This window comes from Mastigoproctus giganteus, chromosome 10 (genome assembly GCF_048544385.1).
Source record: "Mastigoproctus giganteus isolate SK-2022 chromosome 10, ASM4854438v1, whole genome shotgun sequence".
In the NCBI taxonomy this organism is placed as follows: Eukaryota; Metazoa; Arthropoda; class Arachnida; order Uropygi; family Thelyphonidae; genus Mastigoproctus; species Mastigoproctus giganteus.
Genome location: NC_143584.1, coordinates 30,013,499 through 30,040,099, shown reverse-complemented (window position 1 = coordinate 30,040,099; position 26,601 = coordinate 30,013,499). Strand labels below are relative to the sequence as shown.

Sequence of the window (26,601 nt, the reverse complement as noted above, 5' to 3'; positions counted from 1 at the left end):
AAAAAAAAAACCAATGAATAAAAAATAAACACCGAGCGAAAACAAATTTATGTAAAACCGTAGTTACGTAAGTCAGGGACTTACTATATCGAAAAATGTTGAGCAGCCTACATAAAAAAAAAAAAAAAAAAAAAAACCTACCACATACTACTCGTGTGTCCAATACGATGCTTCCCTTTATTTTTTGCGATGTCGATTTTAAATCTAATAGCTTCCCTTTATTTTTTTACAAGGTTGCGTATAGTTTGATCATCAACATTATAATGGTTCTTTAGAGATTTAATGAATGCACCGTTTTCAAAAACTTTTCAATAATTTTAAGTCTTTGTTTAACTGAAAGCGCAATACTTTTGCGTTTACCCATAATTTGAGATTTCTAAACAAAAAAAAAAAAAAAAAAAAACAAAAACAATATGACATGCATAACGAAACAAAATTTGTCCTTTTGCGATGCGATGGAATGCAACAATCGAAGCGATGCACTAAAACAAACTAAACATTTGGTCTCTTTCTTTTCTTTTTTTGTTTTTTCTTTTGAGCGGTAGGTGTGAAGACAGTGGGGGTTTCAAGATAATAGGTACACTAATCTCTCAATGATGACTTATAACGTCAGTTCTTGTCGATTATTTATGACTTGCAAAATATCTGTTTATACCTATTCTAGTTATTACTTGAATTTTATTATTTCTGTTTGATTTTTTTTTTTTTTTTAAATTTGGAGCTTGAAGTGTCCCAGTTAATCCGATCCCAGTAAATCGAGAGTCTGCTGTATATATACATATAAAATAAAACCTTCATTAGGTCATATCTTAAGTACACAAGTTCTAAAACTGTATACTTAAGATATGACCTAATCAAGGCTTTACATCATTGAATAAGAAAGAGGTACTTGTAATACCAAGGAATAATTACCACTTTGTCCCTTTCAGTCTTCTTCCCAAGAAAAGGAGACTCGGAAAAAAAGCTTGAGAACCTCACCAATAGGCAATCCAGTCATGTGAAAAAATCTATTGCCATTGCCAATCAGCTCAACCACCTCCATCCAACAAACTTTGGCAGCAAAAGTATAAAACCAACACAAATACGTACAAATGTTCTTTGATAAGGGGTTACAATTTATCTCTCCGCTGCTTCCCTACCATGGATTTTTTTGCATACCTGGACACTAGAATCTGCCATCACAGATTCCTTAACCCTGGAAACTACAAGACTTCTTAAGAATTTTAACTACCAGGCTTTTTAAAACCAATCCAACAACTGTTAAGACTTCACAAAAGAAAAATAGGAAGCTGTCAAAGAATTTAGGGAGGATTTAATTTTCACAAAGCAGACAAGGGATGTTGTGTTGTAAGCCAACCTAAGACAATTGTCTTAGACAGGTCAATTCACAACTAGGTCCTGTCTCTTCTCCAAAATAGTGACATATATTAGAACATCTCCAAAGATCAGACCTAGAGAGGAAAATAAAAAATAATGTTATTCCTCATGGTGCAGGTATTGCCACTGACTTCTCAACCAGAATAACTCTGAACCCGTTCATCTTTTTTGGTAGTATTGAGGCTCATAAGGAAGGTTATCCAATGAGGTCCACTGTCACTGGCAATCACCATAGAGATCCAATCACAGCCACATAACAGGTGAAAATTTTCAAAAACACAGAGATCCAGTCAGAATATCACCTAACAAGTTCTAATGTAGATACCATGTTTACCAGTTCCCCTTTCTCCTTGAGATGAAAAAGCATGTCTTACAAAACACCTTCAAGAAAACACATCCATATCTTTCAAACACGTTTTTGTCTATGTTTGAGATCACGGACCTCATCGACAAGCCTATGGCATAACATATTTCCAGTTTGTCAGTGTATTCTACTTCCAAAAGAAGAATTTGAGGATGGGCAATATACACCTTCTCTCCCCCCCCCTTCCACTTCTAGAGATGTTCACAGCAGATCTGGAATTTATGCCATTTCTGGACAGTGCCATGCCCACTACTACCACCAAACTCTGACTACAGTGTTAATGATTATTAATAGTTGTTAACCATTCTTAATATGGTTAACAAGATATATAATATCCCTACAGCAGTTATCTAACCAGTATGCTCACCTATGAGCAGTTGTCAGTAAAGACTATCTGAAAAAATTTTTTCTTCTTGTTGAAATATAAATTGATTAAAGAGACTAATATTATTTTCTAAAAAAAAAAAAAAAAAACACACAAACTAACAGTTATGTTCACAATCTTATAACATGTTAGGGTCTGATAGCTCGCTAAAATCAGATGCTTACAGTACTGCAGCATAAGATGTATAAATACTTCTATTATAGCCAAAGCAGCTTATGCGTCATCAAACCCCCATATCAACAACAACAATATAAATTCTATAATTTCAAAATATCTTATTTATATTTGTAACAGCTATTTAAAAAAAAAAAAAAAAAAAAAAAAAAACTTTCACACACAAATGGCCAATTTTTAAATACTAAAATTAAGAGCATACAGTGCAACTACCAACAGAGATATCTGTTTGAAATTTTTTACTTGGTCAAATACATGATGGAGAGAGAGAGAGAGAGAGAGAGAGAGAGAGAGAGAGAGAGAGAGAGAGAGAGAGAGAGAGAGAGAGAGTAACTTGCAGGGAGAACCTTACTTCTGCTTGAGATTAGCTAACTACAGCCTCGATTGAAGAGACCTTTAAAAATTCCTCACGGATTCAAGCCCAGACCTCTCTAGACAAGTGACAAGTGGTGAAACCACTATACTGTCATAGAAGAGAGGCACACAAGTAATTTGACACACACACCATCTTAATGACAGGTCACTGAAACCTGTTGAAAGTTTTAGCATTGAACAACAGCTGCAAATAATTAGCCCAGGAACATAAGTTGCTCTTTAAAGACAGAACTATCTTCAGAGATAATTGGCAACTTCTTTCAGACCATAAATTAATTAATTTTGACTATTTCTGCAAGACTTTCCTGTTGCTATGCAAAATTCACACCTTGGCCCATAATTCACAGTTATTTTCTAGTTAATTATTGGTAAAGTATCTTTTTTCAAATTTTTAACAGAGAAATACTTGGTAGACAATCTGGCTGATGAATCGCAAGGAGTTTTTCTCAGTGGGGATGACTGAGAGGATCTCTACTGGAAAGAACACTTTCCTGTTGCTTTGGTGATTGCAGGGAAAGCATTGTGCGAATCATGCATTGTTTATTTTTTCTTAAATATTTTACTTATTCATTTTCTTTAATGAAACATTAATGAAGCAAATATTTAGGAAATCACTTCAGTAAATTCATTGTGCCTGAGGTGTTTCAAAATTTGACTAATGTCTAAGGTAATAAAAGGATAAAACAATATAATTAATAAAGCTGGCAAAAAAATAATAATAAATTCATCATGTAGAGAAACTAAAAAAAATAGTACATTGATACATTCTCCATTCATCTGTGCTTGGATTTTGACAGTTGTTGCCTTGGTTAGATTTACTGCTTAAAAAACCAGAAATATCCAAAAACAGGTAATTTTCCCAAGGTTGCCAAGTTTTTCGATGTTGCACCTGTATTTTGTAAATATTCTATCAAATGGGGAGAGATTATTTTTCTTACCTTGCAGTACACAATCTGGGAATACTACTAAAACGCTCAAAACAATCAACAGGTAGGTGAAATGGTTGGGTAGTAGGTTTAGTTTCCTGTCCAGCTGAAATCCTAATAGCTTGTAATGATTCCAAGTGTGAAACAGTATGTTGTTCTTCTTCTGTTAGGACCATGGGGTAATTCAGGTCCACTTGGAATGTTATTTTTCCAGCTGGAACATTGGGATCTCCCTAAAATGAGAGGGAAAAAAAAGTATACAAAATATGTATATAAATATATATATATAAAATTCTTCTAAGTTTATTCTAAATTTTTATACATGAAATTTTTCACTTGGTCACATTAAATTGATGAAAGAGACTATAATGTGTGTTATCAGTTGAGCTACCCGGTTTTGAAAAATAAGAGGTTCTGAGTTTGGGTCTATAAAGAAATTAGGCATTAATTATTAAGATTATTATTAAGTTATTATTATTATTATTAAGTAAACAAAAATCAGCAAAAGGGATAAAATTTTTATTACATCTACTAATATTCATTATAAATCAAAAACATCAGCATGTAATGACTTAATCACTGAAATCAATTGAATTTTTATTGAAAGAAAACATATTAAAAAGAAACTAACCTAAAAACAAATTAATTATGCCATCTATTCCTCTTTGCCCATAAGTGACCCAGTATTAGATTCACTTTTTCTTACTGATTTCACATTTCTAAAAAATTAGCGATAGGTAAAAATTATTGATAAGGTCCAACACATCTTTTCTTTTTAAGTTCTGAAATGGGACAACATATTGGATACAGAGGAGGATGTGAAATGGCATAAAAGAAATCAGGCCAACCATGTTTGCTACTTCTCAAATTCAGGATGCTGAAATTGATGAAGCTGCTGTTACTCTCCTTGTAAAGAAGTTTGAGCACCTTTCTCACGCCAATCCACTGAATTTTCAGGCAGTTTACTGTCACATTATTCTTTGCTCGCTTTCTTTTTATGAACATTTTTTTATTGGCTCAGTTCAGAAGAAGTAGGCTGTTCTATTTTCTGAATTAAAAAAGTTTTTTTTTCCTTTTTTTTTTTAATACCACTGCTATGGAACATATATGTCCTTCTAAACAGGAGAACATCTATGTTCCTGTTTTCGTACCAAATGACTGTATCCAAAAATACAGCTATTTTTGGATACTACAGTTCTGAATTTTGATTCAGAACTGTAGTATCCAAAATGTCTGAAACGTTGGTTTTTTGTTTTTTTTAACAAATGATTCCCATGTTACAGTCCACAAATAGTGAATGGAGTTTAGTATTACAGCCAACTATCTCCCTTATTAATTTCCTATTTTGACCAAAACAGGTATCACTGTATACAATTATATGACTGGTGTTGTTAAAGAACATGTTGACATTTTTGCAGATAGGTTGCTGTTTCTTGAGAGCCTTGTGAACTTTAAGTTTCATTCTATGCATGATTCAGCATGAAAATAACTTATACCACTTCAGCTGCAAAGACGTTCAACATTCTGCTCCAAAGTTAAGTCATGCACTTCTCTGTAAAGTCAATGGCTTAAGATTTATGCCATTAACCTTCAAATAGAACACATTTTAAACTACAAGAAACATGGAATAAGTCAAAAACTTGCAAAATGTCTTATTTATATTTGCAATAGTTATAATTTTATAAATTACGAGTTTTCTAAATTTATTTGTTCCACATTTTACTTTTCTGTTCCACTTTTCATGTTATCTCCAATATTACAGTTCCCATTCCTTGCATTCAGTGGTATATTTTCTATATTGTTTTCTATATTTTCTATATTATTGTTTTTCTAAAACTTTTGATTTAAATTTAGTAGTATAACATTATTTTGTGATTTTTTGATTAATTTGGTGTATTTATTCTTTACTCGGCCTTGTAAAAGTATCGGTAAGGGTTTCCACGTGTTCGTAACTACCGTTACCGTTAGTAACTTTCCCGCCATTGTGATACCGTACTAGATATACTGTAGGTTATATACCGTACTAGATAGTGTTAGTTGAACTTCGTTAGCAGTTAAATTGTATGTTTAAATAAATACATATAACGACTTAGATTACAAACGTAACATAATTAATTAATAAATTAATAGAATCATGACTCAGACCAGAGCAGCAAAGCAAAAGGCTCAAGCTAATGGAAGTGCTGTGGCTCAGAGCAGAACTGAGGGGGGCAGTTGTCCTCTGACTCACAGCCTTATAAAATGCACTGTTTGCGTGATGTTTGCAGAGCAATCGGGTACGGGACATGATACTGCCAAGGGGGATGTCTTTGTGTGTGTGCGCGGTGCAAGGAGTGTATCGATATCAGGCAACAACTTGGCGTTCTTGTGGGCCTATATGAGAGCTTGAAGGACAGGGTGGATGCCCTCGAAGAAACTAAATTGAGGGGCCCATCAAGCTCTCAGCTGCCCACATCAACGCCATAGCTTGCACTTGGGCATCGCGTGACACAGAGACAACCCCTAAGGCAGAATGCGCTGGTCCCAAAGGAACTAGTAGTTGTTGGTGACTCTATTGTCAGGGAAACGGGGAACATGCTTTGTAAAAAAGATAGGTGGAATAGGACCAGGGTATGTCTGCCAGGGGCAAAGGTTGATGACGTTGTAGAGCGAATATCATCTTTTAAGGGCACAAAAGGTGATATAGTTGTACACGTTGGCACTAATAATATTAAGAGTAGGAGACCGGCAGAATTACTTAACAAGTACAGGTCACTGTTGAACAAAAGCCGAGAATTTGAAAGTGTCTGCAATTCTGCCCAGACACGATAGGAGGGAGTATATGATGAGAGCCTTGTCGATCAATTCGGCCCTGGAAAGATTGTGCAAGGCTCAAGGGGTAGAATTTTTTTCAGCCTGGACTGTACTTGTTAACAGGAGAGATTGCTTCTACAGGGATGGGATACACTTAAATAGAAAGGGTGCAAGAATATTTGCTGATGCTATTGAGGCAGTGTTAGGTGGGTCGGAAAACTGCTAGCTTGGGGGGAGACAAAGACCAATAGATTGACAGTAGCCACTGGCAGAGGTGAAAGAGATTCTTGCACTGCTTCTATTAGAATGAGCAGAAGCCTGAAAAACAAGATGCATGGTATTTCAGAGACTGCTGGGAGCCATTGCAGTACAAGTAAACACATGGGTTGTGTTAGGGTAGCTAAGAATAGAAACAGGTGCAGGTATACTTGCGTGTACACCAATGCTAGGAGTTTAGTAAATAAATTTGATGAATTTGAGGTATTGCTCAAAACATCGAAGGCAGATATTGTTGGGATATCAGAGACGTGGTGTCACACAGATATAAGGGATGCAGAACTGCAATTTGGGGAGTACAACGTCTACAGAAAGGATAGACAGGATAGGAAGGGAGGAGGGGTTATGCTATTAGTTAAGAAACACATAAAAACCAAGGAAGTGAAGCCAGTCGACATAGCTGGACAGTGCAGTGTGGAGTCAGTTTGGTGTGACATAAACATTGGGAGATCAAAATTGAGAGTAGGAGTGTGGTATAGGCCTAATTACTCTGATGAGTATAATAAGGAACTGTACAGGGAAATAGAGTGGGCCAGTAAATCAGAGTGTCTTATAATGGGAGATTTTAATTTCCCAGATATTGACTGGAATTTGGGGGCTGGTTACTCACACACTAGCAGGACTTTTGTGGATTTATTGGATGATTGTTTTCTACATCAGCATGTTCGGGAGGCAACTAGAGGGAGTAATACTCTTGATTTGATTATCAGCAGTGATTCTTCATGCATTAAGAATCTGCAGATAAATGAACCACTAGGTGGCAGTGATCACAGTGTGCTGAAGTGGGATTTACTCAAAGAGGTAACTACCATTAGGGGTAAAGGGAAGGGTTATTGCTTCCGTAAAGGCGACTACGATGGACTGAGACAGTATTTAAATTCTATACAGTGGGACCAACTGATGATGTTACCAACAGCAAATTCAAAATGGGAAGCATTCAAAGAACTTATCTTGGAAGCTACTAGGCTTTACATACCAACTAAGAAATATTGTTCAAGGTTTAGGCCAAAATGGATGTCAGATGAACTAATGAGGCATATGGCAGAGAAGAAAAATGCATGGGATACTTACAGATTAACACATGACACAGAAGCCTATGATAGATACAAGTTGATATGCAACCAAGTTACAAAGAAGGTTAGGCAGGCAAAGGCAGATTACGAGAAATCCTTGGCAAGGGATGCAAAGAAAAACAGCAAAGAGTTCTTTACTTATGTAAACTCTAGAAGGAAGGGGATGAATCAGATTGGTCCACTTGATATTGATGGGTCAACTGTTGATGATCCTGCTCAGGTAGCTAACAAACTAAATGAATATTTTGCAACGACATTCACACATGAGGAGTTATTCAGCGAGGGGAATGCCAGAGGAGTATTCAACTCTAGCAGTAAGCTACAGAATCTTGAAATAACTGGGAGTAAAGTGGAGGAGAAACTGTTGAAGATAAACACAAGAAAGGCACCCGGGGTGGATGGGATCTATCCAGTTATATTAAAGGAGGCAGCAAAGGAAGTAAGCAAACCCTTAGCCATAATTATGAGACCTTCCTTGGACTCAGGGGAGGTACCCATAGACTGGAAATGTGCAAATGTGACCCCAATTCACAAAGGAGGATCAAAGGCTGACACAAGTAATTATAGACCTGTGAGCTTAACTTCTGTTCCAGGAAAATTAATGGAGGCACTGGTTAAAGAAGCACTGCAGGATCATTTAGACAAGAAGACTTCAGTTATAGCTCAGACACAGCATGGTTTTGTTAAGGGGAGGTCTTGCCTGACCAACTTGATTGGATACTATGACGCAGTCACAAAAGAACTGGATGCAGGGAATAACTTTGATATTATATAATTGGATCTTAGAAAGGCTTTTGATACTGTTGCACATGGAAGACTGCTACACAAATTGGAGCAGTGTGACATTGGAGGCAAATTGCTGCTATGGATAAAGGGGTGGTTGAGGGGGAGAAGACAGAGAGTGGTAATCAATGGAAACTGCTCATCGTGGACTGATGTTATTGGTGGAGTCCCTCAGGGCTCAGTGTTGGGTCCATTATTGTTTTCTGTATTTATAAATGATATTGATGATGGTATATCGGGCTTAATGTCCAAGTTTGCAGACGATACAAAGGTTGGCAGGGTTGTCAAGGACACTACTGACACTATGCTGCTGCAACAGGATCTGGGAAGGTTGAGCAGATGGGCTGAGAGGTGGCAAATGAAGTTTAACATTGACAAATGTAAAGTACTACACATGGGAAACAGCAACCCCAGAGCAACGTATCAACTCTGTGGTACTACACTGACAGTGGTAGAGAATGAAAGGGACTTGGGGGTGGTTGTGCAGGCAGATATGAAGTTCTCTGAGCAGTGCAGACGGGCTGCAAGAGTAGCTCATGGAGTATTGTCAATGATATACAGGAATTTTTCCAGCAGGGATAAGGAGGTGATTATTCCATTGTATAAGGCAATGGTCAGGCCACACCTAGAGTACTGTATACAGGTCTGGAGGCCTCATTTCAAGAAGGATGTAGAGCTGCTGGAACGAGTACAGAGAAGGGCAACAAGATTAGTGAATGGAACAAAGGGGTGCTCTTACGAAGAAAGGCTTAAGTTTTGCAAATTACAGTGTCTGGAGACTAGGCACCAGCGAGGTGATCTGATAGAGGTGTATAAAGCCTTGAATGGTTTAAGCATGCTCAATGCTGATGGGATTCTTCCTCTAGCTCAGAAAAATCACCTGAGAGGGCATAAATTGAAATTGAGGAAAGACAGATGTAGGATAGACGTGCGGAAATTTGCCTTTAGCCAGCGGGTGATTGGTTGGTGGAACAGACTTCCATCCCTTGTGGTGGAGGTTGATAGCCTAAATAAGTTTAAGGCTCAGCTGGACAGGTATATTTTGAACGAACAGAGGGGTGAAGTGGAAGTGGGTTTTTTTTTTTTTTTTTTTTTTTGGCTGATGCTGCATAAGCTTGCTTTCTTGCATCAAATGCCTCTACTAATGCTAATGCTAATATTTATATTTTAGCAATATTTGTCTCTGCTACTTTGTGCAAGACAGTGTCTGCTAAGTATTACACTTTTTTTACTGCAGTTTTCAGTTTTGGCATTTTAATTTTTTCTGCTACATATTTAAGCTAGTTATATACAGTAGCATTTAAATAAAATAAATTGCACAATTTAGAACTAAAGGAATTACTGTTCAGAATTGAGTACTTCTCAGTACTACTGAGCAATTGAGTAGTACTGAGAGTATTAATATATACTGAGAAGATTATTACTATATTTAATATCACTCTTATACCAGGTGAAATTAATAATATAGTTTAGCAAATTAATAATATAATATAGCTGTATGCACATCAGGTTTCTGGAAGCTTCGGCAAGAGGAGTCTGTCAGCATGATGATGGGTATCGATAAGATACCTGAAACGTCACATTAACGTATAGTACTTTAGGTGAATAGCTTAATAAACTATATTATTAATTTCACGTGGTATAAGAGTGGTATTAAATATAGTAATAATCTTAATGGAAAACAACCACGTAATGTCCTTCCCTAACTATATTACATACTGAGAAGTTGCACCAGTCAGATGCTTTCTGTGTGTTCATAGCCAGTGAGCAAATTAAGGCATATTCCTGACACAGACAGTAAGAACGCCACCTGTGTCACACATGTAACCACCCTAACAAAATAAACTGTCGCAGTAGGGTTCAATCGTATCTCAACTTTGTTTTATGTACATAATAATTAGTGCATAAAAGCTAAAAAGGTTTTTGGCTTTTACGTATACAAAAAATTATTTTATTAAAAATCACTGCAACCCCTTTAATTTATACCGCAACCCCTCTAGTGGTGACGCCCCACATTTTGTATGGAGCTGAATGCAATAGTCTGAATACAGAAAGTTTAGTGCAAGTCCAGATTGTTTGAGACTGGTTCCGCGAACCAGTCTCAAACAATCTGGGCGGTGTGGCATTATCCTGCTGAAAGACAGCACCGCCAGAGGGGAAGACCGTTGCTATGAAGGGGTGTACCTGGTCAGCAATGATGTTTAGGTAGGTGGTAGACATCAGAGTGCCCGGCACATGGATGACTGGATCCAGGGTATCCAAGTAGAACATTGCCCAAAGTATGACACCACCGCCACCGGCTTGTTTTCGTCCCATGCCGCATCCAGATGCCATCACTTTCCCAGGTAAACAATGCACACATACCCGGCTGTCCACATGGTGCAACAGAAAATGTGATTCATTGGACCAGAGAACCTTCTTCCAATCACTCAAGGTCCAGTTTTGATGCTCGCATGCCCACTGTAGGTGCTGTTGCCGGTGAACCGTGGTTAGCATGGGAACTCTGAGTGGCCTGCGGCTACGCAGTCCCATTTTCAACAGGGTTCGATGTACCGTGTATTGTGACACATTACTCCAATCACCAGCATTCCAATTACCGGTGAGTTGTGCCACAGTCGCACTTCTGTTGCCACGTACCATCCGGGAGAGCCTTCACTCACCTTGAGCATCGATGAGCCGTGGTTGTCCAACACCTCGCTGGCGGTTTGTGGGTTTTCAGTAGGTACTAACCACGGTTGACCGTGAGCTGATATTCTCAAAGGTGCTTTGACAAAGACTTTTTTATACTAGAAATAAGTGTTAATTTCACTAAAAATTTCCTGAATTGCCTCTGCAAACCTATGTTTGTTTGTTTGTTTGTTATTTGGTTTTTAGGAGCATTATCAACTAAGGTCATATTGCTCCGGGGATATGCAGTGGTCATTCCTTGACCTTTCCGCATCCTCCTAATCAAGAAGCATGTGCTATGCACTGCTGCTCCTGCCCATCTGGCTATGGAGGCACCATGCAAACCTATGTAGGCCAGGGGTTAAAGAAGTAATATGGATCAGATTTTGAGAGAAAAGTTGTAACACAGAAGCAGCTTTTACCATATACGAAGCAGAATCACAAACAAAAATATGGACTCTTCCTCTATGGATTGATTCTAGCCATAATAACTGCAAATAATCATTACAAAATCTTGCTATTGTAGAGTAAAATATTGCTTGTAAGACTCTTGAAAGGGGCCTTACAAGCAAGTAAATACAGACAATGTTTCTACGTGTAATTTTCTGCACATAAAATGTGCAATATAGCAGCCACAAACATCTGACGTTTCATCAACAGACATCCATATGCAGTTTTATCTAATATCTTCACAAATAATACTGTCATAAATAGTGTTAAGGTAATTCTTTCTCAAGGTAGATTAGATTTGTCTGGAATATTTTTGATTTCTAATTTTTTATTCAAAAACTGCTTGAAGACTTGATTGTGTAACTTATTGAAAAGGAAATTGCTGCTTACCAGGGCAAGACAAATCCTTTGAAAATCACTTTTCTATTCTTCTGAAGTATGTGGCTTGGTTAAAAGTGACTGCTCTTGAAACTTTTCCTTGCTTTTCCTTTGCCTGGCCATAACGTGCCATGCTGTTTTCACATATTGGTTAATCTTGATTTTTTTCTTGAATGGAACATTCCTTTTGCAAATGCCACAGAACACAATAATAATGCCATTCATAGTAAAATCTTTTCCATGATTGGCAATCCCAATTCCATACAAAGTTTTGTGACAGATTTAATTTTTGGCATGTTTAATGAAAATGCTTCATCTGATGTAGTCAATAGCATGAAAATGAATAGCAAAATAGCATTAAAATTTTTCCCGTGCTGATTTGAGAAATTTTTCCATGCTCAGTGAAATATTATCCCATGCTAATTTAATTGCAATACAGTGATTTGTTATGGAGTTCAGAGATCAACACTTGAAAAACTGATCTAGTTAAGGAATATGCAGTATTGCTTGTAATATATGTTATATACATTTATATGCACTTATGACTACAACGGCTATAATATGTAATTGCATATAATCCAAAGTCTAACAAGCTCAGAACTATTCTAAACATTAAGTTCATATGAGCGTATAGTTTAATTGTAAATTTAAATCTGTATGCTATTAAAATTAAATTTATGGGCATTATTACTTGTACTTTAACTACATTACAGTAAAGAGTTCTTAATATCACATTCTTGTGACCTGCATTCAACTACCAATAATACAATTCAATTCTCATATACTGAATTTACTATTTTGATCAAATTTTAATATGATTTGAAAAAGACCAACTAGCAATTATTAACATATAAAACACTATTATTATATAAAAAAGATATGTAAAAACATATCCTTAAGGTATGTACAAAAGAGTATTATGATATGGACCGGACATCGTATACATTTTCATTAATTTTTTTATTTGTGTGTAACAAGGAATCACCAATTTCTACAACTAAAATGTGAGTGGAAGTTATAGATACAATACACGATGAACAAATAATGAAAAATAAAGTATCATGATTAATCATATTACTCTTTAAATAAGAATTGAAACTTATTTTCCATTTCGTTACACTAAAAAATAAAAATTACACAAAAATTTGACAGATTTACAAACAATTAAATAGCACATGTTCATCAAATAATTAAAAAAAAAAAAGAACTGGTGTGAGTAGTTAAAAACATTTTAAATACACTTACAGAAATTTTCAGGGCTTTCACTTTGGATTCTTCTTCATAATCTAATAATACAAGCTCCAAACCATGAGCACCATAGGTACCTTTAAAAAGTCCAGGTTGTATAGGAACGCCAGAAAATCGTTTAGGTACATTAACTCGTCGGAACTGATAAGAAAAACTGGAATATTTTTTTATTATTGTTAAATTTTACTCAACCTACATAATTAAAAGACAAAAAAAAAAAAAAAAAAAAAAAAATTGCTTTAATGTAAAATTTTAGTTATGAATATAATTACTAAAGCTTCCATTATGTTAGCATTAGCAGAGGCATATGATGCAAGAAAGCAAGCTTATACAGGGTGGCCACTGAAAGACTAAAGGGTTTGAAAAAGTCATAACTTGTTCATTTTTAATCATTTTTATTTTTTTTTTTTTACAGGTTATAGAGAATCACTTGGAGATTAAAATGGCTACATATGATGTCCAGCAACGAGTAAAACTCGTTGGGTTTTTCTATTCCAGTGAAAGATCAATTATTGAAACTCAGAGAAAATACCAGCAACATTTTAAAGTCCTAGTGATAAAATGATTCGGAACCTAATCGCCCGGTTTGAAAGAACTGGATCAGTCGGCGGTCTTCCGGGAAGAGGTCCTAAGTGCACTGTGCACACTGACTCAGCGGTGGAAGCCGTACGGCAGAGTGTCCTTGAGGATCCATCTGCCTCTACCCGTCATCGCTCTGCTCAACTAGGCATCGCCAGAACATTGCTTCAGAAGATTCTGAAAGGGTGGTCAGTCTTTCAGTGGCCACATTTTAATCTCCAAGCGATGCTCTATAACCTGTAAAAAAAGAAAATAAAAAAGATTAAAAATGAACAAGTTATGACTTTTTCAAACCCTTCAGCCTTTCAATGGCCACCCTATACAACAAAATCCAAAAAAAAAAAAAAAAAAAAAAAAACACCTTTCCCGTTTCACCTATCCATTCACTCCAAAAAGTTTGTCTAGTTCAGCCTTGAATTTATTTAAGCTGTCAACTTTAACAACAGCAGATGGACGTTTGTTCTAGCAATCAACCACCCGCTGGCTAAAGGCAAATTTCTGCACATCTATTCTACAACTGTCTTTCCTCAATTTGAATTTACATCCCCTGTGGCGACTGGGCAAGAGGAAGAATCCCATCAGCATTGAGCTTGCTCAAACCATTCAAAGCCTTATACACCTCAATCAGATCACCTTGCAGGTGCCTAGTCTCCAGACACTGCAATTTACAGAACTTAAGCCTTTCTTGGTAACAGTAACCCTTTGTTATACTCACTAATCTTGTTGTCCTTCTTTGTACTTATTCTAGTAGCTCAACATCTTTCCTAAAATGAGGCCTCCAGACCTGTATGCAGTACTCAAGGTGTGGCCTAACCATTGCCTTATACAAGAGGATAATTACCTCCTTATCCCTGCTAGCAAAATTCCTATATATCATTGACAAGATCCCATGAGCTACTCTTGCAGCTTGTCATACAATGCTTTAGAAGTTTTTTAATCCAGGAGTAAAAGAATGGGAGAAAAAAGTATCCCACCTATTTTTTGTGGAATCTTTTGTTTACCAAAATTTACCGGTATCATTATCAGTACCCTCTCTCACCACTTTCCTCTATACATGAATGTCATAACCAATTACTTCTGATTTACCAACTGTTCTGTACAGAGATTTTTTCTTTGCATATTTAGTTTTGGGGTAGAAATTATCCCATTCATTCATCCACTACTGTTGATGTAAAATTTCTTAAAATATTCTCCAGTCTGTTGTGATTTGTGCCTAACTACAAATTGTGATCAACTAATGACAAAACTGAAGTTTATGGGTATTACTTTGTACTTGGCTCAGGAACACAAAGTTCAGAGCAATTACCACAAATTTATCTAAAAAAGTTTCCACCAGAATGACCTCATAGGAGTTCAGAATGATGAAGACTTGAAGCCTCTGCATGAGGTGCAGAAAAGTTATGCAAATATCATAGAGCCACAATCTACAAGAATTGAAAGCCTCAGTAGTGCTGTCTAGTCTATTTCAAAATTCTACCTAAACTCATAATGAAAGTCTTACTAATGCCAGATATTGGTGTCTATATATCACAGTTACACTATAGTTTGAAATTAAGTATTGTTTACATAAAAATCCTGAAGGAGTACTTTAAATTTACATGTACTTAAATTCTGTTTTTGTTTCTGAATGCATGTTGACATTTTCATTCTGTTAAAATGTAACTGTATGAGAACTACATATAGTACATGTCCACAGTAAACGCTCGATTTAATGGATTTCAGATTTAAGGGACTGGACAAATAATAATACAGTAATGTACATATTAATCTCAACCATATTATTATTTTAGGTTATACAAAACCTTTATCATTTTGTGCTTCAAAGATATAAAATACAATAACATGTTGAGATTGGGGAGGGGTAATGGCACCATTAGCAGGTTAAATATGGAGATATTATATGCTCATGGTGAATAAAATTTAGTTTACTGATTATACACGTGAAAGTACATTTAATCCTTTGACAGTGTCTAACAAACAACCAGATTTTTGCAGTGGCTTAGATTATATTTCCACCCACTTCTTTACCTGAATATGGGTTCCCACAGAATATGAAATATAAATTTGTGTTTTTCACTGAGTGGCATCCACCTTGAGAGAATATCAAGTTTCATATTCTCATTTTTACTGTGTAAACAATAATAAACCAAGATAACTAGAGTAAGAGTGTAGATATTTATTTAAATAATAGAAGAAGAAAAACAAGTACCCCAAAGCTATAAACAAACATAGCATCATCACTTGTCTGTCACAATACTACTTAAGCAAAAAGTTAAATACTTATAAAAATGGTGGCAGGTTGTTCAAAAGGTTCTTGTGCACGATTTATGTATGGGGGGGATTACATCAGAAACTACTGCAGTAAAAGTTTGACTAACTTAGGAGAACAGAAAAAATTTGCAATTTTTAATTTGTTGATTAGCAGTTAACATGGGGACTTTATGTTTGTGAATCACCTGTCACGTGACCTACCACTAACCACCACCAGAGTGAGAAACCTCTGAAAGATTCTGCCAGTCACTGAAAAAATTGAAGTCCTAGACCCCTACATCTGCAGAAAAACATAATTACATAGTACGATACACTCTCCCCCTGCCAACTAATGTGTTTTAGCAATAACTTATAATTAACAATCATAATCAACAAGCAATCAGTTATAAATTTTTTATATCAATATGATAAATGTGCATGCATCATTTCATATGATGAACAGCATAGATTTCAATCTGAATTTCATATAGGCAGCAAGTGAAGTTAGAAAAACCTTAGCCATAATTATGAGAACATCCTTAGATTCAGAGGAGGTCCCCATGGAGGAAAGATGTGCAAATGTGTCCCCAATTCACAAAGTGGGGTTCATCAAAGGGTGACAAATAATTATAGACCTGTTAGTTTAACTTCTGTTCCAAGGAAAATAATGGAGTCACTGGTTAAAGAGGTGGTACAGGATCACCTAGACAAGACAGCAGTAATAGTTCAGACACAGCATGGGTTTGTTAAGGGGAAGTCTTGTCTGACCAATTTGATTGACTACAATGTGGTTACAAAGGAACTGGATGCAAAAAAATAATTTTGATATCATATACTTGGATTTCAGAAAAGCTTTTGATACTGTTGCACATGGAAGACTGCTGTACAAATTGGAGCAGTATGGCATTAAGGGCAAGTTGCTTCAATGGATAAAGAGATGGTTGAGTGGGAGACAGCAGAGAGTGGTAATAAACGGACACTGCTCTATGTGGACTAATGTTATTAGTGAAGTCCCTCAGGGTTGGGTGCTGGGCCCATTGTTGTTTTGTATTTATCAATGATATCGATGAAGGTATATCAGGATTAATGTCTAAGTTTGCAGACAATACAAAGGTTGGCAGGGTTGTTAATGGCAGTAATGATAGTACACTACTGCAAGAGGATCTAGAAAAGTTGAGAAGATGGGCTGAGAGGTGGCAACTGAAGTTTAACATTGAAAAAGAAAAGTACTCCCTATGGGTAGCAGTAACCCAAGAGAAATGTACCAAATGTGTGGTACTACACTCAGGGAGGTGGAGAATGAAAAAGACCTGGGGGTAATTGTGCAGTCAGATATGAAGTTCTCTGAGCAGTGCAGATGGGCTACTAGAGCAGGTCATGGAGTTTTGTCAATGATATATAAGAATTTTGCTAGCAGAGACAAGGAGGTGATTATCCCCTTGTATAAGACAATGGTCAGGCCACACCTTGAGTACTGCATACAGGTCTGGAGGCTTCATTTTAGGAAGGATGTAGAGTTGCTAGAATGAGTACAGAGAAGGGCAACAAGACTGGTGAGAGGAACAAAGGGGTGCGCTTACGAAGAAAGGCTTAAGTTCTGCAAGTTGCAGCATCTGGAGACTAGGCACCTGCAAGGTGATCTGATTGAGGTGTATAAGACCTTGAATGGTTTGAGCAGGCTCAATGTTGACAGAATATTTCCACTTGCTCAGATTAAGAACCTGAGGGAGCATAGATTCAAATTGAGGAAAGACAGTTGTAGAATAGATGTGTGGAAAGTTGCCTTTAGCCCGTGGGTAGTTGATTGTTCGAACAGACTCCCATCTGTTGTGGAAGTTGATAGCTTAAATAAATTTAAGGCTGGACTTTTTTCTTTTTTTTTTTGTTAGTTGTTGGCACATCGGCTTCTGTGGCCGTATTGCACTTCCCAAGGTTTTTACATTTTCTATTCTGATCCAAGCCCGAGGCAGGATTCTAACCCGCGACCTTTGGTTGCCAGGCAGGCACTTTACCCACCCGGCAAGGCTGGACTAGATAAACATTTCGAGTGACCGGATGGGCGAAATGGGAAGGGTTTTTTTTTTTTTTTTTTTTTGGCTGATGCTGTATAAGCTTGCCTTGCTTACTAGCATCATATGCCTCAACTAATACTAATATGGAGTCATATGAATTTTCATTATAAGTTTCCTTAGACTTATAAAGAATTTCTAGGCATTACAGAGATTGTGGTAAATACAGTAAGAATTAATCACATACTATGGCCAAGCATAATTAGCAGTATATTACCTAAAAATTAATTCTTTTTTTAGCAGGTACATCGACTTTCAAAGTATAACTTAAAATCTAGTACTTATGGTAATAAATTGTGTTATGAAAATATGTTATTTTTTAAAGAACTATTTGGTATAATCAATTACTGATATTTAATAATACAGAAAATGACTCCTCAAAAATTTTCTTACTTGTATTGGTGCAATATGAGGTACTTCATGAGCAATAATTCTTGGCTATGAGGAAATAATTGAAGATCAAGTGGATGTGCTGATTCTTCCAATAACCATTCCATTAATCCCTAAATGATAATAAAAGAAAAATTTATGCCAACCTTAATTATACAAATTAGTTAAAAGTTATAATAGATAAAAGCAATTTTCAAACTAAATTTATTTGGTTTGAAAATTGAAACAAAACAATACATATTTTGTGTATGAAAACCAAACTAATATGTATTGTTGTCAATGAAATTATCGTGACTTATGATTTGTATCATTCTTGAACTTCAGGTACCCACAGCTACATAAGAATTTTGCAAACAAAACTAGGATGTGTTGAGGCTGAAAGTGTCATTTTCAGCATTTGTTATCGTTTGTTCATTCAACATTAAAGTACAGGTGACCCCCACTTTCCCATAAGGTAACATATGTATTTATGAGCTGCGGTCAGTGCCATAGGATATTTCCTAATGAATAATAAACAGTAATGAAAAGATACACAAATGTTGGTCAAAATATTTAATATTCAAATATTTGCACATATAAAATATTCTGCATTGCATACGTATAATTATGTGGTAACTACTTGCGTATCAAAAGTAAATTTAAAATTCCAATTAAAATAATGAATTTAATCATGAAAAATGTGTGGATTTTGAGTTGAACTTTGGTCCTCTTCCAAATAAACTAAAAGGGGTATTAATTTTAAATCCCCCGCAGCGTTACAACCAACAATAAAGTCAACCGATCCTTCACCACTTTGAAACCTGGCATGTTTTTTTCTTCTTTCAATATGAAACTTCTTTTAGGCATTCGTTTCCACAAAAGTCCTGCTTCAGCTATGTTAAAAACTTGTTGAGAAGTATAACACATAATACCCCTCTTCAATAATTTTAACAAAAGTTCTTTTTTGAAAGTTTCGGCTCCTTGATCTGCACTTGCGGCTTCTCCCTGGATTTTAAATCTATTCAACCAGCCCTTACCAGTTTTAAATGGTTCCACATTTTTTTTTTTTTTTTTAGGCGAGTTTTCTTCAGATCATCATATTGGCTAATCTCTTTCTCTCTCTCTTTTTTTAATATTTAACTTAACTGAATTCTGCATTGGAATATTATCTTCAATAAAATTAAAGTCTTTCCATTTCAATCCTAATAGCCGGCCTAGTCCTAGTTGCTTGCAGTGGAACAGCTATCTTTCCCGCTGCAAAAATTAATTCTTTATTTTTTTATAATTGTTCTTACAGTTAAAGTTGCAAGTCCTAAATTATGGCACACATCCGTTTGTCGTTGACCGGAATCGATTTGCTTCAAAACGTCTAATTTACTTTTCAAATTCAGTCTTTGTCTTACATTTATAGTCTTCGTACTGCGCCCAGACGTTGTTGCTTTTTCATTCCTATCAGTCATTATTAGCTCTTCAAAAATGTAACTGCGTTGGTTGAAGTAATTACAATACAATGTTCAAGTAAACTTTCCGTTACGCACGATGTCTAATACTCTGAGTGATGACTAGACTTCGGATAAATGCATATAACGCAAATATTACAAGCAATATACTTGATCATTTTTTAAAATGTTGATCGCGGAACTACGTAACAAGTCACTGTACTGAAACTAAATTAGCGTGCGAGAAAATTTTACTAAGCGTGGGAAAATTTCTCAAGTCGGCGTGGGAAACGTTTTAATGCTGTTTTGCTATTCATTTTCAAGCTATCGACTCCATCAAATGAAACGATTTCGTTAATATGTCAAAAATGTAATCTGTAAAAGAGCGTTATAGTGATCTGTGACAGCGTTATAGTCAGATACGGGTTATAATATAAGAACAGCGTTATAGCGAATCAGCGTAAAGCAAACGGCGTTATAACGGGGGCCTGCTGTAAATATAACTCCATAAGCACAAAGAATCAGACCTATGTTTATAACATTTTTCACTGGAAATTACCTCAAGAACAAGCCACAGAAGTTACAGTCATGAATTCTACTACTTATATATATAATCTTACACATACACAAGTGTATGTATATATGCGAGCGTTGTTTCATATGTTTCTAACCTAGCAGAGGAATAGTTATTATCTTATGTTGACTTTACATTCTTTTTCAATGTAGTCTGTAATTTTCAACTCAATGCACTTTTCTAGCGATGATCCAGATTCACGATATTTACTTTTTAGTCCCTTTTTTGAAGGTCTTAAAGAAAAAGGAAAGGAATGCAAGACCACTATCACCTCATCATCCAATCCAAATTTTCCTTACAGACATTAGTTTTCAGTTTTGAGAATAGGTATAAATCAAATGGGGGCTAGATCTGGTGAGTATAATGATGGGTGGATGCAACAATTCATAGCCAGCTTGATGTATTGCAGCTATGGCAAAATGTGACATGAAAAAGTGCATTGTCTTGGTTAAAAACAAAACACATTTAGTCAGCTTTCCTGTCCTCTTTTACTTGATTATACCTTGTAATTTAATTACTAGGTTAGCACAGTATCATTCGTCCCTTTAGAAGATAATCTATCATTATTATCCCTTTTGAATCCCAGAAGACAGATGATATGACCTTGCCTTCTGATGAGACTTACTTGGTCTTCTTTGGAAGTGGTGGATCAGCATGCTTCCCTTGTTAGATGTATTAGCATATATGTATAATGTGCCTGTTGTCTTCCTCACGCCCATCCACCTGTATGTCCACATGCAGCAACTTGACTTCCTGTGTACAGATTTTCATGAAATTTTATATTTTGGCCTTTTAAAAATATTTGTCAAGCCATTCCACATTTCATTAAAATCTGACGAACAGAAATCTGAAAATTTCTTTTTTCCATACAATTTATATGCAAAAAAACAAAAAACAAACCACATTAAATGTAGTTTCAATGCAGTATTATTAGCTTTAGGCAATCCATGAAAGCTTCACTTGAATTGTTACGTAAGAGTCATGTGGTGGTATTGCTTATGAAGATATATATATTCCTCCATTGTGTTCGCATTTTGGTTACACTTATTGTGTTCGGGTCAATATAACCCGAGCGTCTATGGGTGTCATTTTATTGGTGTCAAATTACTATGGCAGTAATGTGTTTACTAAATAATAAAAGAAATAAGAATATATGTAGCAATTATTGACCAAAAGTTTGTTTATAAATGGCAGTAATGGATAAACAATTGTTACATACATCTGAAAAACACAGTAGCTATATCATACATTTAGTTTTTTACAGTCATGGAAGTAGTATTTTGGGCAATTACAATATAGTATATTAGTTTTGTTGTCCTTTGAAGAGAGACAAAAATGATATCTTTTGTGCTTATTTGTGGTCAGCTGTTCCCTTGCTTTGGCAATGCTGGTTGATGGTTGTGCCCTTCTAACCATTTCAGCAGTAGGAATACTTTGAGGAAGTTGTTTTCTTTCTTGTAGTTAGGGAGCGATCAAGGAATTACTCAGTTCTTCAAGAAATAGTCGACGTTTTGTAAGTTTTCCAGCATTCCAGGTTGGATTTACTTTGCACCACAGAACATAGATGTTGTAAGCAGAAACATCCATGGTATTATAAAAGGTAGACATTGCCATCTTTTAGTTTGTCATCTGCATGTTATTATTATTATTATTATAATAATTAGCCATATGGTGCAAGGAAACCTGAGGCTTTTGCTGCACCAGCCAAAAAAAAAAAAAAAAAAAAAAAAAATTTGAGTTACCCCTGACAGACAGACAGAGAGAGAGAGAGAGAGAGAGAGAGAGAGAGAGAGAGAGAGAGAGAGAGAGAGAGAGAACAAGAGTCAGAAATAGAAGGTAATCACCAAGAAAGAGAAGAATGATGATATCCAGCTCAGGACCCTGGGTGTGCCAAGCCCATACTCACCAGATGTGAGCCCCTAGGGAAAATATAACCAACTTGTCTAAAGCATCTACAGCACCTTTGGTTTTATTGTAATCTAAAATCATAAATGGCTTTTTATGATCTTTATCACACACACCAGAATCATGGTGGAAGGTGCTCATGAGTGTCACATTTTTATTCTGTTTTGGAATATAAGAAACTACCGTTGTGTTATGCCGAAGTAGAACTTTGAAGAAAGGACTTCCTTCCTGTTGCTGACCAATTCAGTTGGCAGTTCTGGCTTGTTTTTTCGAATAGTGCCAAGCATGGTAGTATTTCTTTTCAATAGCATCTGTCCCAGTTCGTAAGATGTAAAAAAAATTATCACACGTTATGTTTTGCCCTTTTAGACCATAAGTAAGGTCTAGCAAAACTCTTTTACCTTGGCCTTTTTCTGGAGGTTCACCTTTTTTTCAAGGTATACTTGCATGTTATATGCATAAGCGTTTACAGAATCGCATAAAGTCCAAATCTTGATTCCGTATTTGGCTGGCTTCTTGGCTATATACTGCCTAAATGGGCAACAGCCTCTAAAAGGTACCAGTTGCTCACCTACTGTTACATTTTCGTTAGCATTATAGACTGTAGGTAGAATTGCAACCCATTCATTCCACAAGTCAACTAATTTATCAGTCTGGCACCATTGTGATCGAGTTACTTTATCGTCAAAGCAAATTATTTGCGAAATTACATGGAATTGTAGAGATATCGTTGCCCTGAATATAGGGGGAGGGGGCTACATTTCCATCCCATAGCCGACCGGGCTAGCCGAGTGGGTAAAGTACCTGCCTGGCAACCCAAAGGTCGCGGGTTCGATTCCCGCCTCGGGCTTGGATCAAAGTACTGCAAAAACCTTGGGAGGTGCAATATGGCCACAGAAGCCGATGCGCCAACAACTACCAAATCAAAAAAAAAAAAAAAAAAAAAATCCATCCCATAGGCTGCCTCACCATGAGATTTATACACTCCAGCTAAAAGCAGTAGGCCGAAATATGCTTCTAATTCAACTACTGTTAGTTCTTGCAACTGGTCACAAATTCTTTTTCCTTCTAAATTTGACATCTTCAAAATTAAGTTTACAATTCAATTTTTGGCATAAAAAATAAGCAGTAGGAGGATTTTATATCATATATTCTAGACGTAGCGACCTTGTTGGTCCAGGATTCAATGTAATAATATTTTCTGACAAAATTTTCCTTGTTGATTAGGTGTGTTGCAGTTCCACATTATATTGCCATTTTTTGAGGTTACGTAATTAGCCACAACAGCTTCGTCTGAAATCGTAGGTTCCACTTCATCATCCAATTCGCTATGCACCTCTGATTCAGACAAATGGTCCTCTATTTTAGAAGTACTATCATTACCATCAGAAGCATACAAAAGATTCTCGATTTCACTGTCTGTCAACGTTCTCTTAGTACACATCTTCAACAATTTCTTCCTACTGTTGTCTCTTCGAGTAGCACCAAGCTTAATGTTTACCAAGAAACTGACACACAAGTGCACATTGAGGGAAGATATATGTGAGAAGGCACCAACAAGCCCCCACCAGTGTCAACAGGCATAAACTTGTCGTTCACTGTGCTCACATAATGCACATGTTGAAACTTGTTCAAGAAACGTGGCAATGTAAGTTATTTCTATGAAAATAAAACAAAACCAATAAAATATGATCATTTATGATAATAATTCACTTCTCGTTCCTTAAATTTTAACAAAACTGATCGTCGGGTCATATTGATCCGAGCACAATAAGTGTAACAATTACATTTATATAAAAAAAAAAAAAACTAACTGTAAATTTTTTTTGTCAATCTAGGTACACCATTGTTAGGGTAAATTAGTAAAAGTCATAGAGCAGCAACAAAATATTTAAATAAATATAGGATTTATGGGCATTAAAAGAAGACGACTGGGCCATACTGACTGACCCGAACACAATAGGAGGGATATATACCTCTATACATTAAAAGTTTTCCTCCTAGTGATATTTATTCGAGCCAATGAGAGCAAGGCAATTAAGTCACTACAAATGTAATTAATTATTGACAATTGCCTCCATAACATTCACCAAGGGGTGCCTCCATAGCCAGGTGGGAAGGAGCAGCAGTGCACAGCACACGCTTCTTGATTAGACTGGGGTTCAAGCCCGTCACCACCAAATACGGAGGATGCAGAAAGGTCAGGGAATGACCACCGCATATCCCGGAGCAATATGGCTAATGGCAAGTTGCTAATGCTCCTAAAAACCAAATAACTAACTAACTAACATTCACCAACCTCGTGCACATGCTTTGCTGTCTATCATTTGACGTTCCTTTGTAACGTTTTTTGTATATTAATGAATATTGTATATTTGTAAATATTTCAGTCCTGCTGTTTTGGATGCAACAATATTCCTCATGCGTTATGGGAACCTGAAGCAAAAAGCCTTTTCCTAAATGACCTATGTAAATGCGAGTAAATAATTACATAGGTCATTTCCTGATTAGATATCGATCATAGTGACATAGTGCTTTTTGTCTGGCGGCACAGGGGTCTCCCCCAACTTCATATTTTTACTCTGTGTAGAATACAATACTCTGCATAAGGTCAGGCTGTGTGTTAGTGTGTGTTTTGTGATGTATTAGTGTGGGTTGTGTTGTTCCTCTGGCCACTTAGCCTGGGGGGCCCTATGGTGAGCCACTATGACCCCCAGTTTCCGTCACCACCATGGAGAGGCAGGCCAGGACACATTAGGAGAGAAGAAAGCTCTGGTGGGGTGAACCCTGGGGTGGCCTAAGCACCTAAGGAGAGACAAAAAAAAAAAAAAAAAAACCAAATTTTTTTTTTTATTGGAAAGTAGATAATGGGAGATAGGAAGAGGATGGGATAAAAGGGGCAGAGAACAGACGGGGGGGGGTAGTAGTTGAGGAACTTGTCAGGAACCCCTGGTACAGGACGCCCATCCTGGTCCAAAGTGTGAGAGATGAAAGTGGCAAAAGGGGGTAGGGGCTACACAGGGTGGGGGAAGTAGACTCAAACTCCCCAGACAGTAGGAATAAAAGAATATAGGGAAAGAGATTCCTATGGTGGAACATGCTTTTTGCAGCTCTGTCCCACGCTGGCCTAGAGGTTACTCTAATGGCTGATGTCGGCATCCCACACCATGCCAGCTAGGAAAAAGGTGCATCATGGTGTCAGCTTGGATAACCGTGAGACCCCTGAGGGCCTGCATAGCCATCAGTCTGTCCGGTGAAGAGGCTAAGATAGAACATGCAATTAATAATAACTTTCATTCAATCAACATTCACACAATATTACTTTTTATAGGTTTTTCTTACACTTTCTATTTTCTTTTATATATTAGATTAGATATTGATCATTGCGTTTTGATGGTGGGTTGGGGGGGAGGTCTCTAGTATGACCTGGGATTTGTACTTGTAATACGGTACACTTTCTTTGATCAACTTATCAATCTTTTACATAGAAAAGATTTGATTTACTCTGCCATACTTCTACATATTATGTAGAAAAGCATGCACAGGGGTTGGCGAGCAAGGGGTTCAGCCCCCTAGCACGCATGTGCACAGACAGACAGACAGAGAGGGGGGGGAGAGAGAGAGAGAGAGAGAGAGAGAGAGAGAGAGAGAGAGAGAGAGAGAGAGAGAGAGAAGATACTTTAAAAAAAGTATATGGGAAAAGTGAAATAAATATCATATAGTTGTATTAAACTGAATGGGTAAGTTTGGAGAAAGTAAAACTATAGAGTTTTATTGGGTTCTGTAAAGTTCTAATCTCAATAATTAATTAATAAAGAGATAACTATATTTAATTTTTGCTTCTATTAATTAGACAAAAAGAAAAAAATCAATTAATTTAAAAAAACCAAAAAAAAAAAAAAAAAAAACAACCCTGGAATGTAACACACTGAGCACCCCCCCCCCCATACATACTATATGCTATTTATTGTAACTGAAGAGCTAACGAACATGGCATATGTTTGTTTCCATGCACTGGTTAGAGGAATGCATGGGCAATGTGGCAGTCGCACGGAAATGAAATGCTCTCGGTTTGTGCATAAAAGTTACTGCTTTTTGTTTATTATTTTTGTTTATAAATCACAAATTTTTACTATTTGCTAACACA

At 36.4% G+C, this 26,601-nt stretch overlaps 1 protein-coding gene across 1 annotated transcript in view; it reads right to left on the bottom strand.

The window, feature by feature from the left end:
- The window catches only part of LOC150078926 (F-box only protein 31-like), a 94,584-nt gene that overhangs the window by 9,034 nt on the left and 58,949 nt on the right, over window positions 1-26,601 (bottom strand). The window contains exons 6-8 of the mRNA XM_090382890.1: window positions 18,561-18,670; window positions 13,267-13,423; window positions 3,614-3,834 (exon numbers count right to left, since the gene is read on the bottom strand). Coding sequence (XP_090239016.1) covers window positions 3,614-3,834; window positions 13,267-13,423; window positions 18,561-18,670 — 488 coding nt within the window. The remainder of the gene's footprint in view (window positions 1-3,613; window positions 3,835-13,266; window positions 13,424-18,560; window positions 18,671-26,601) is intronic.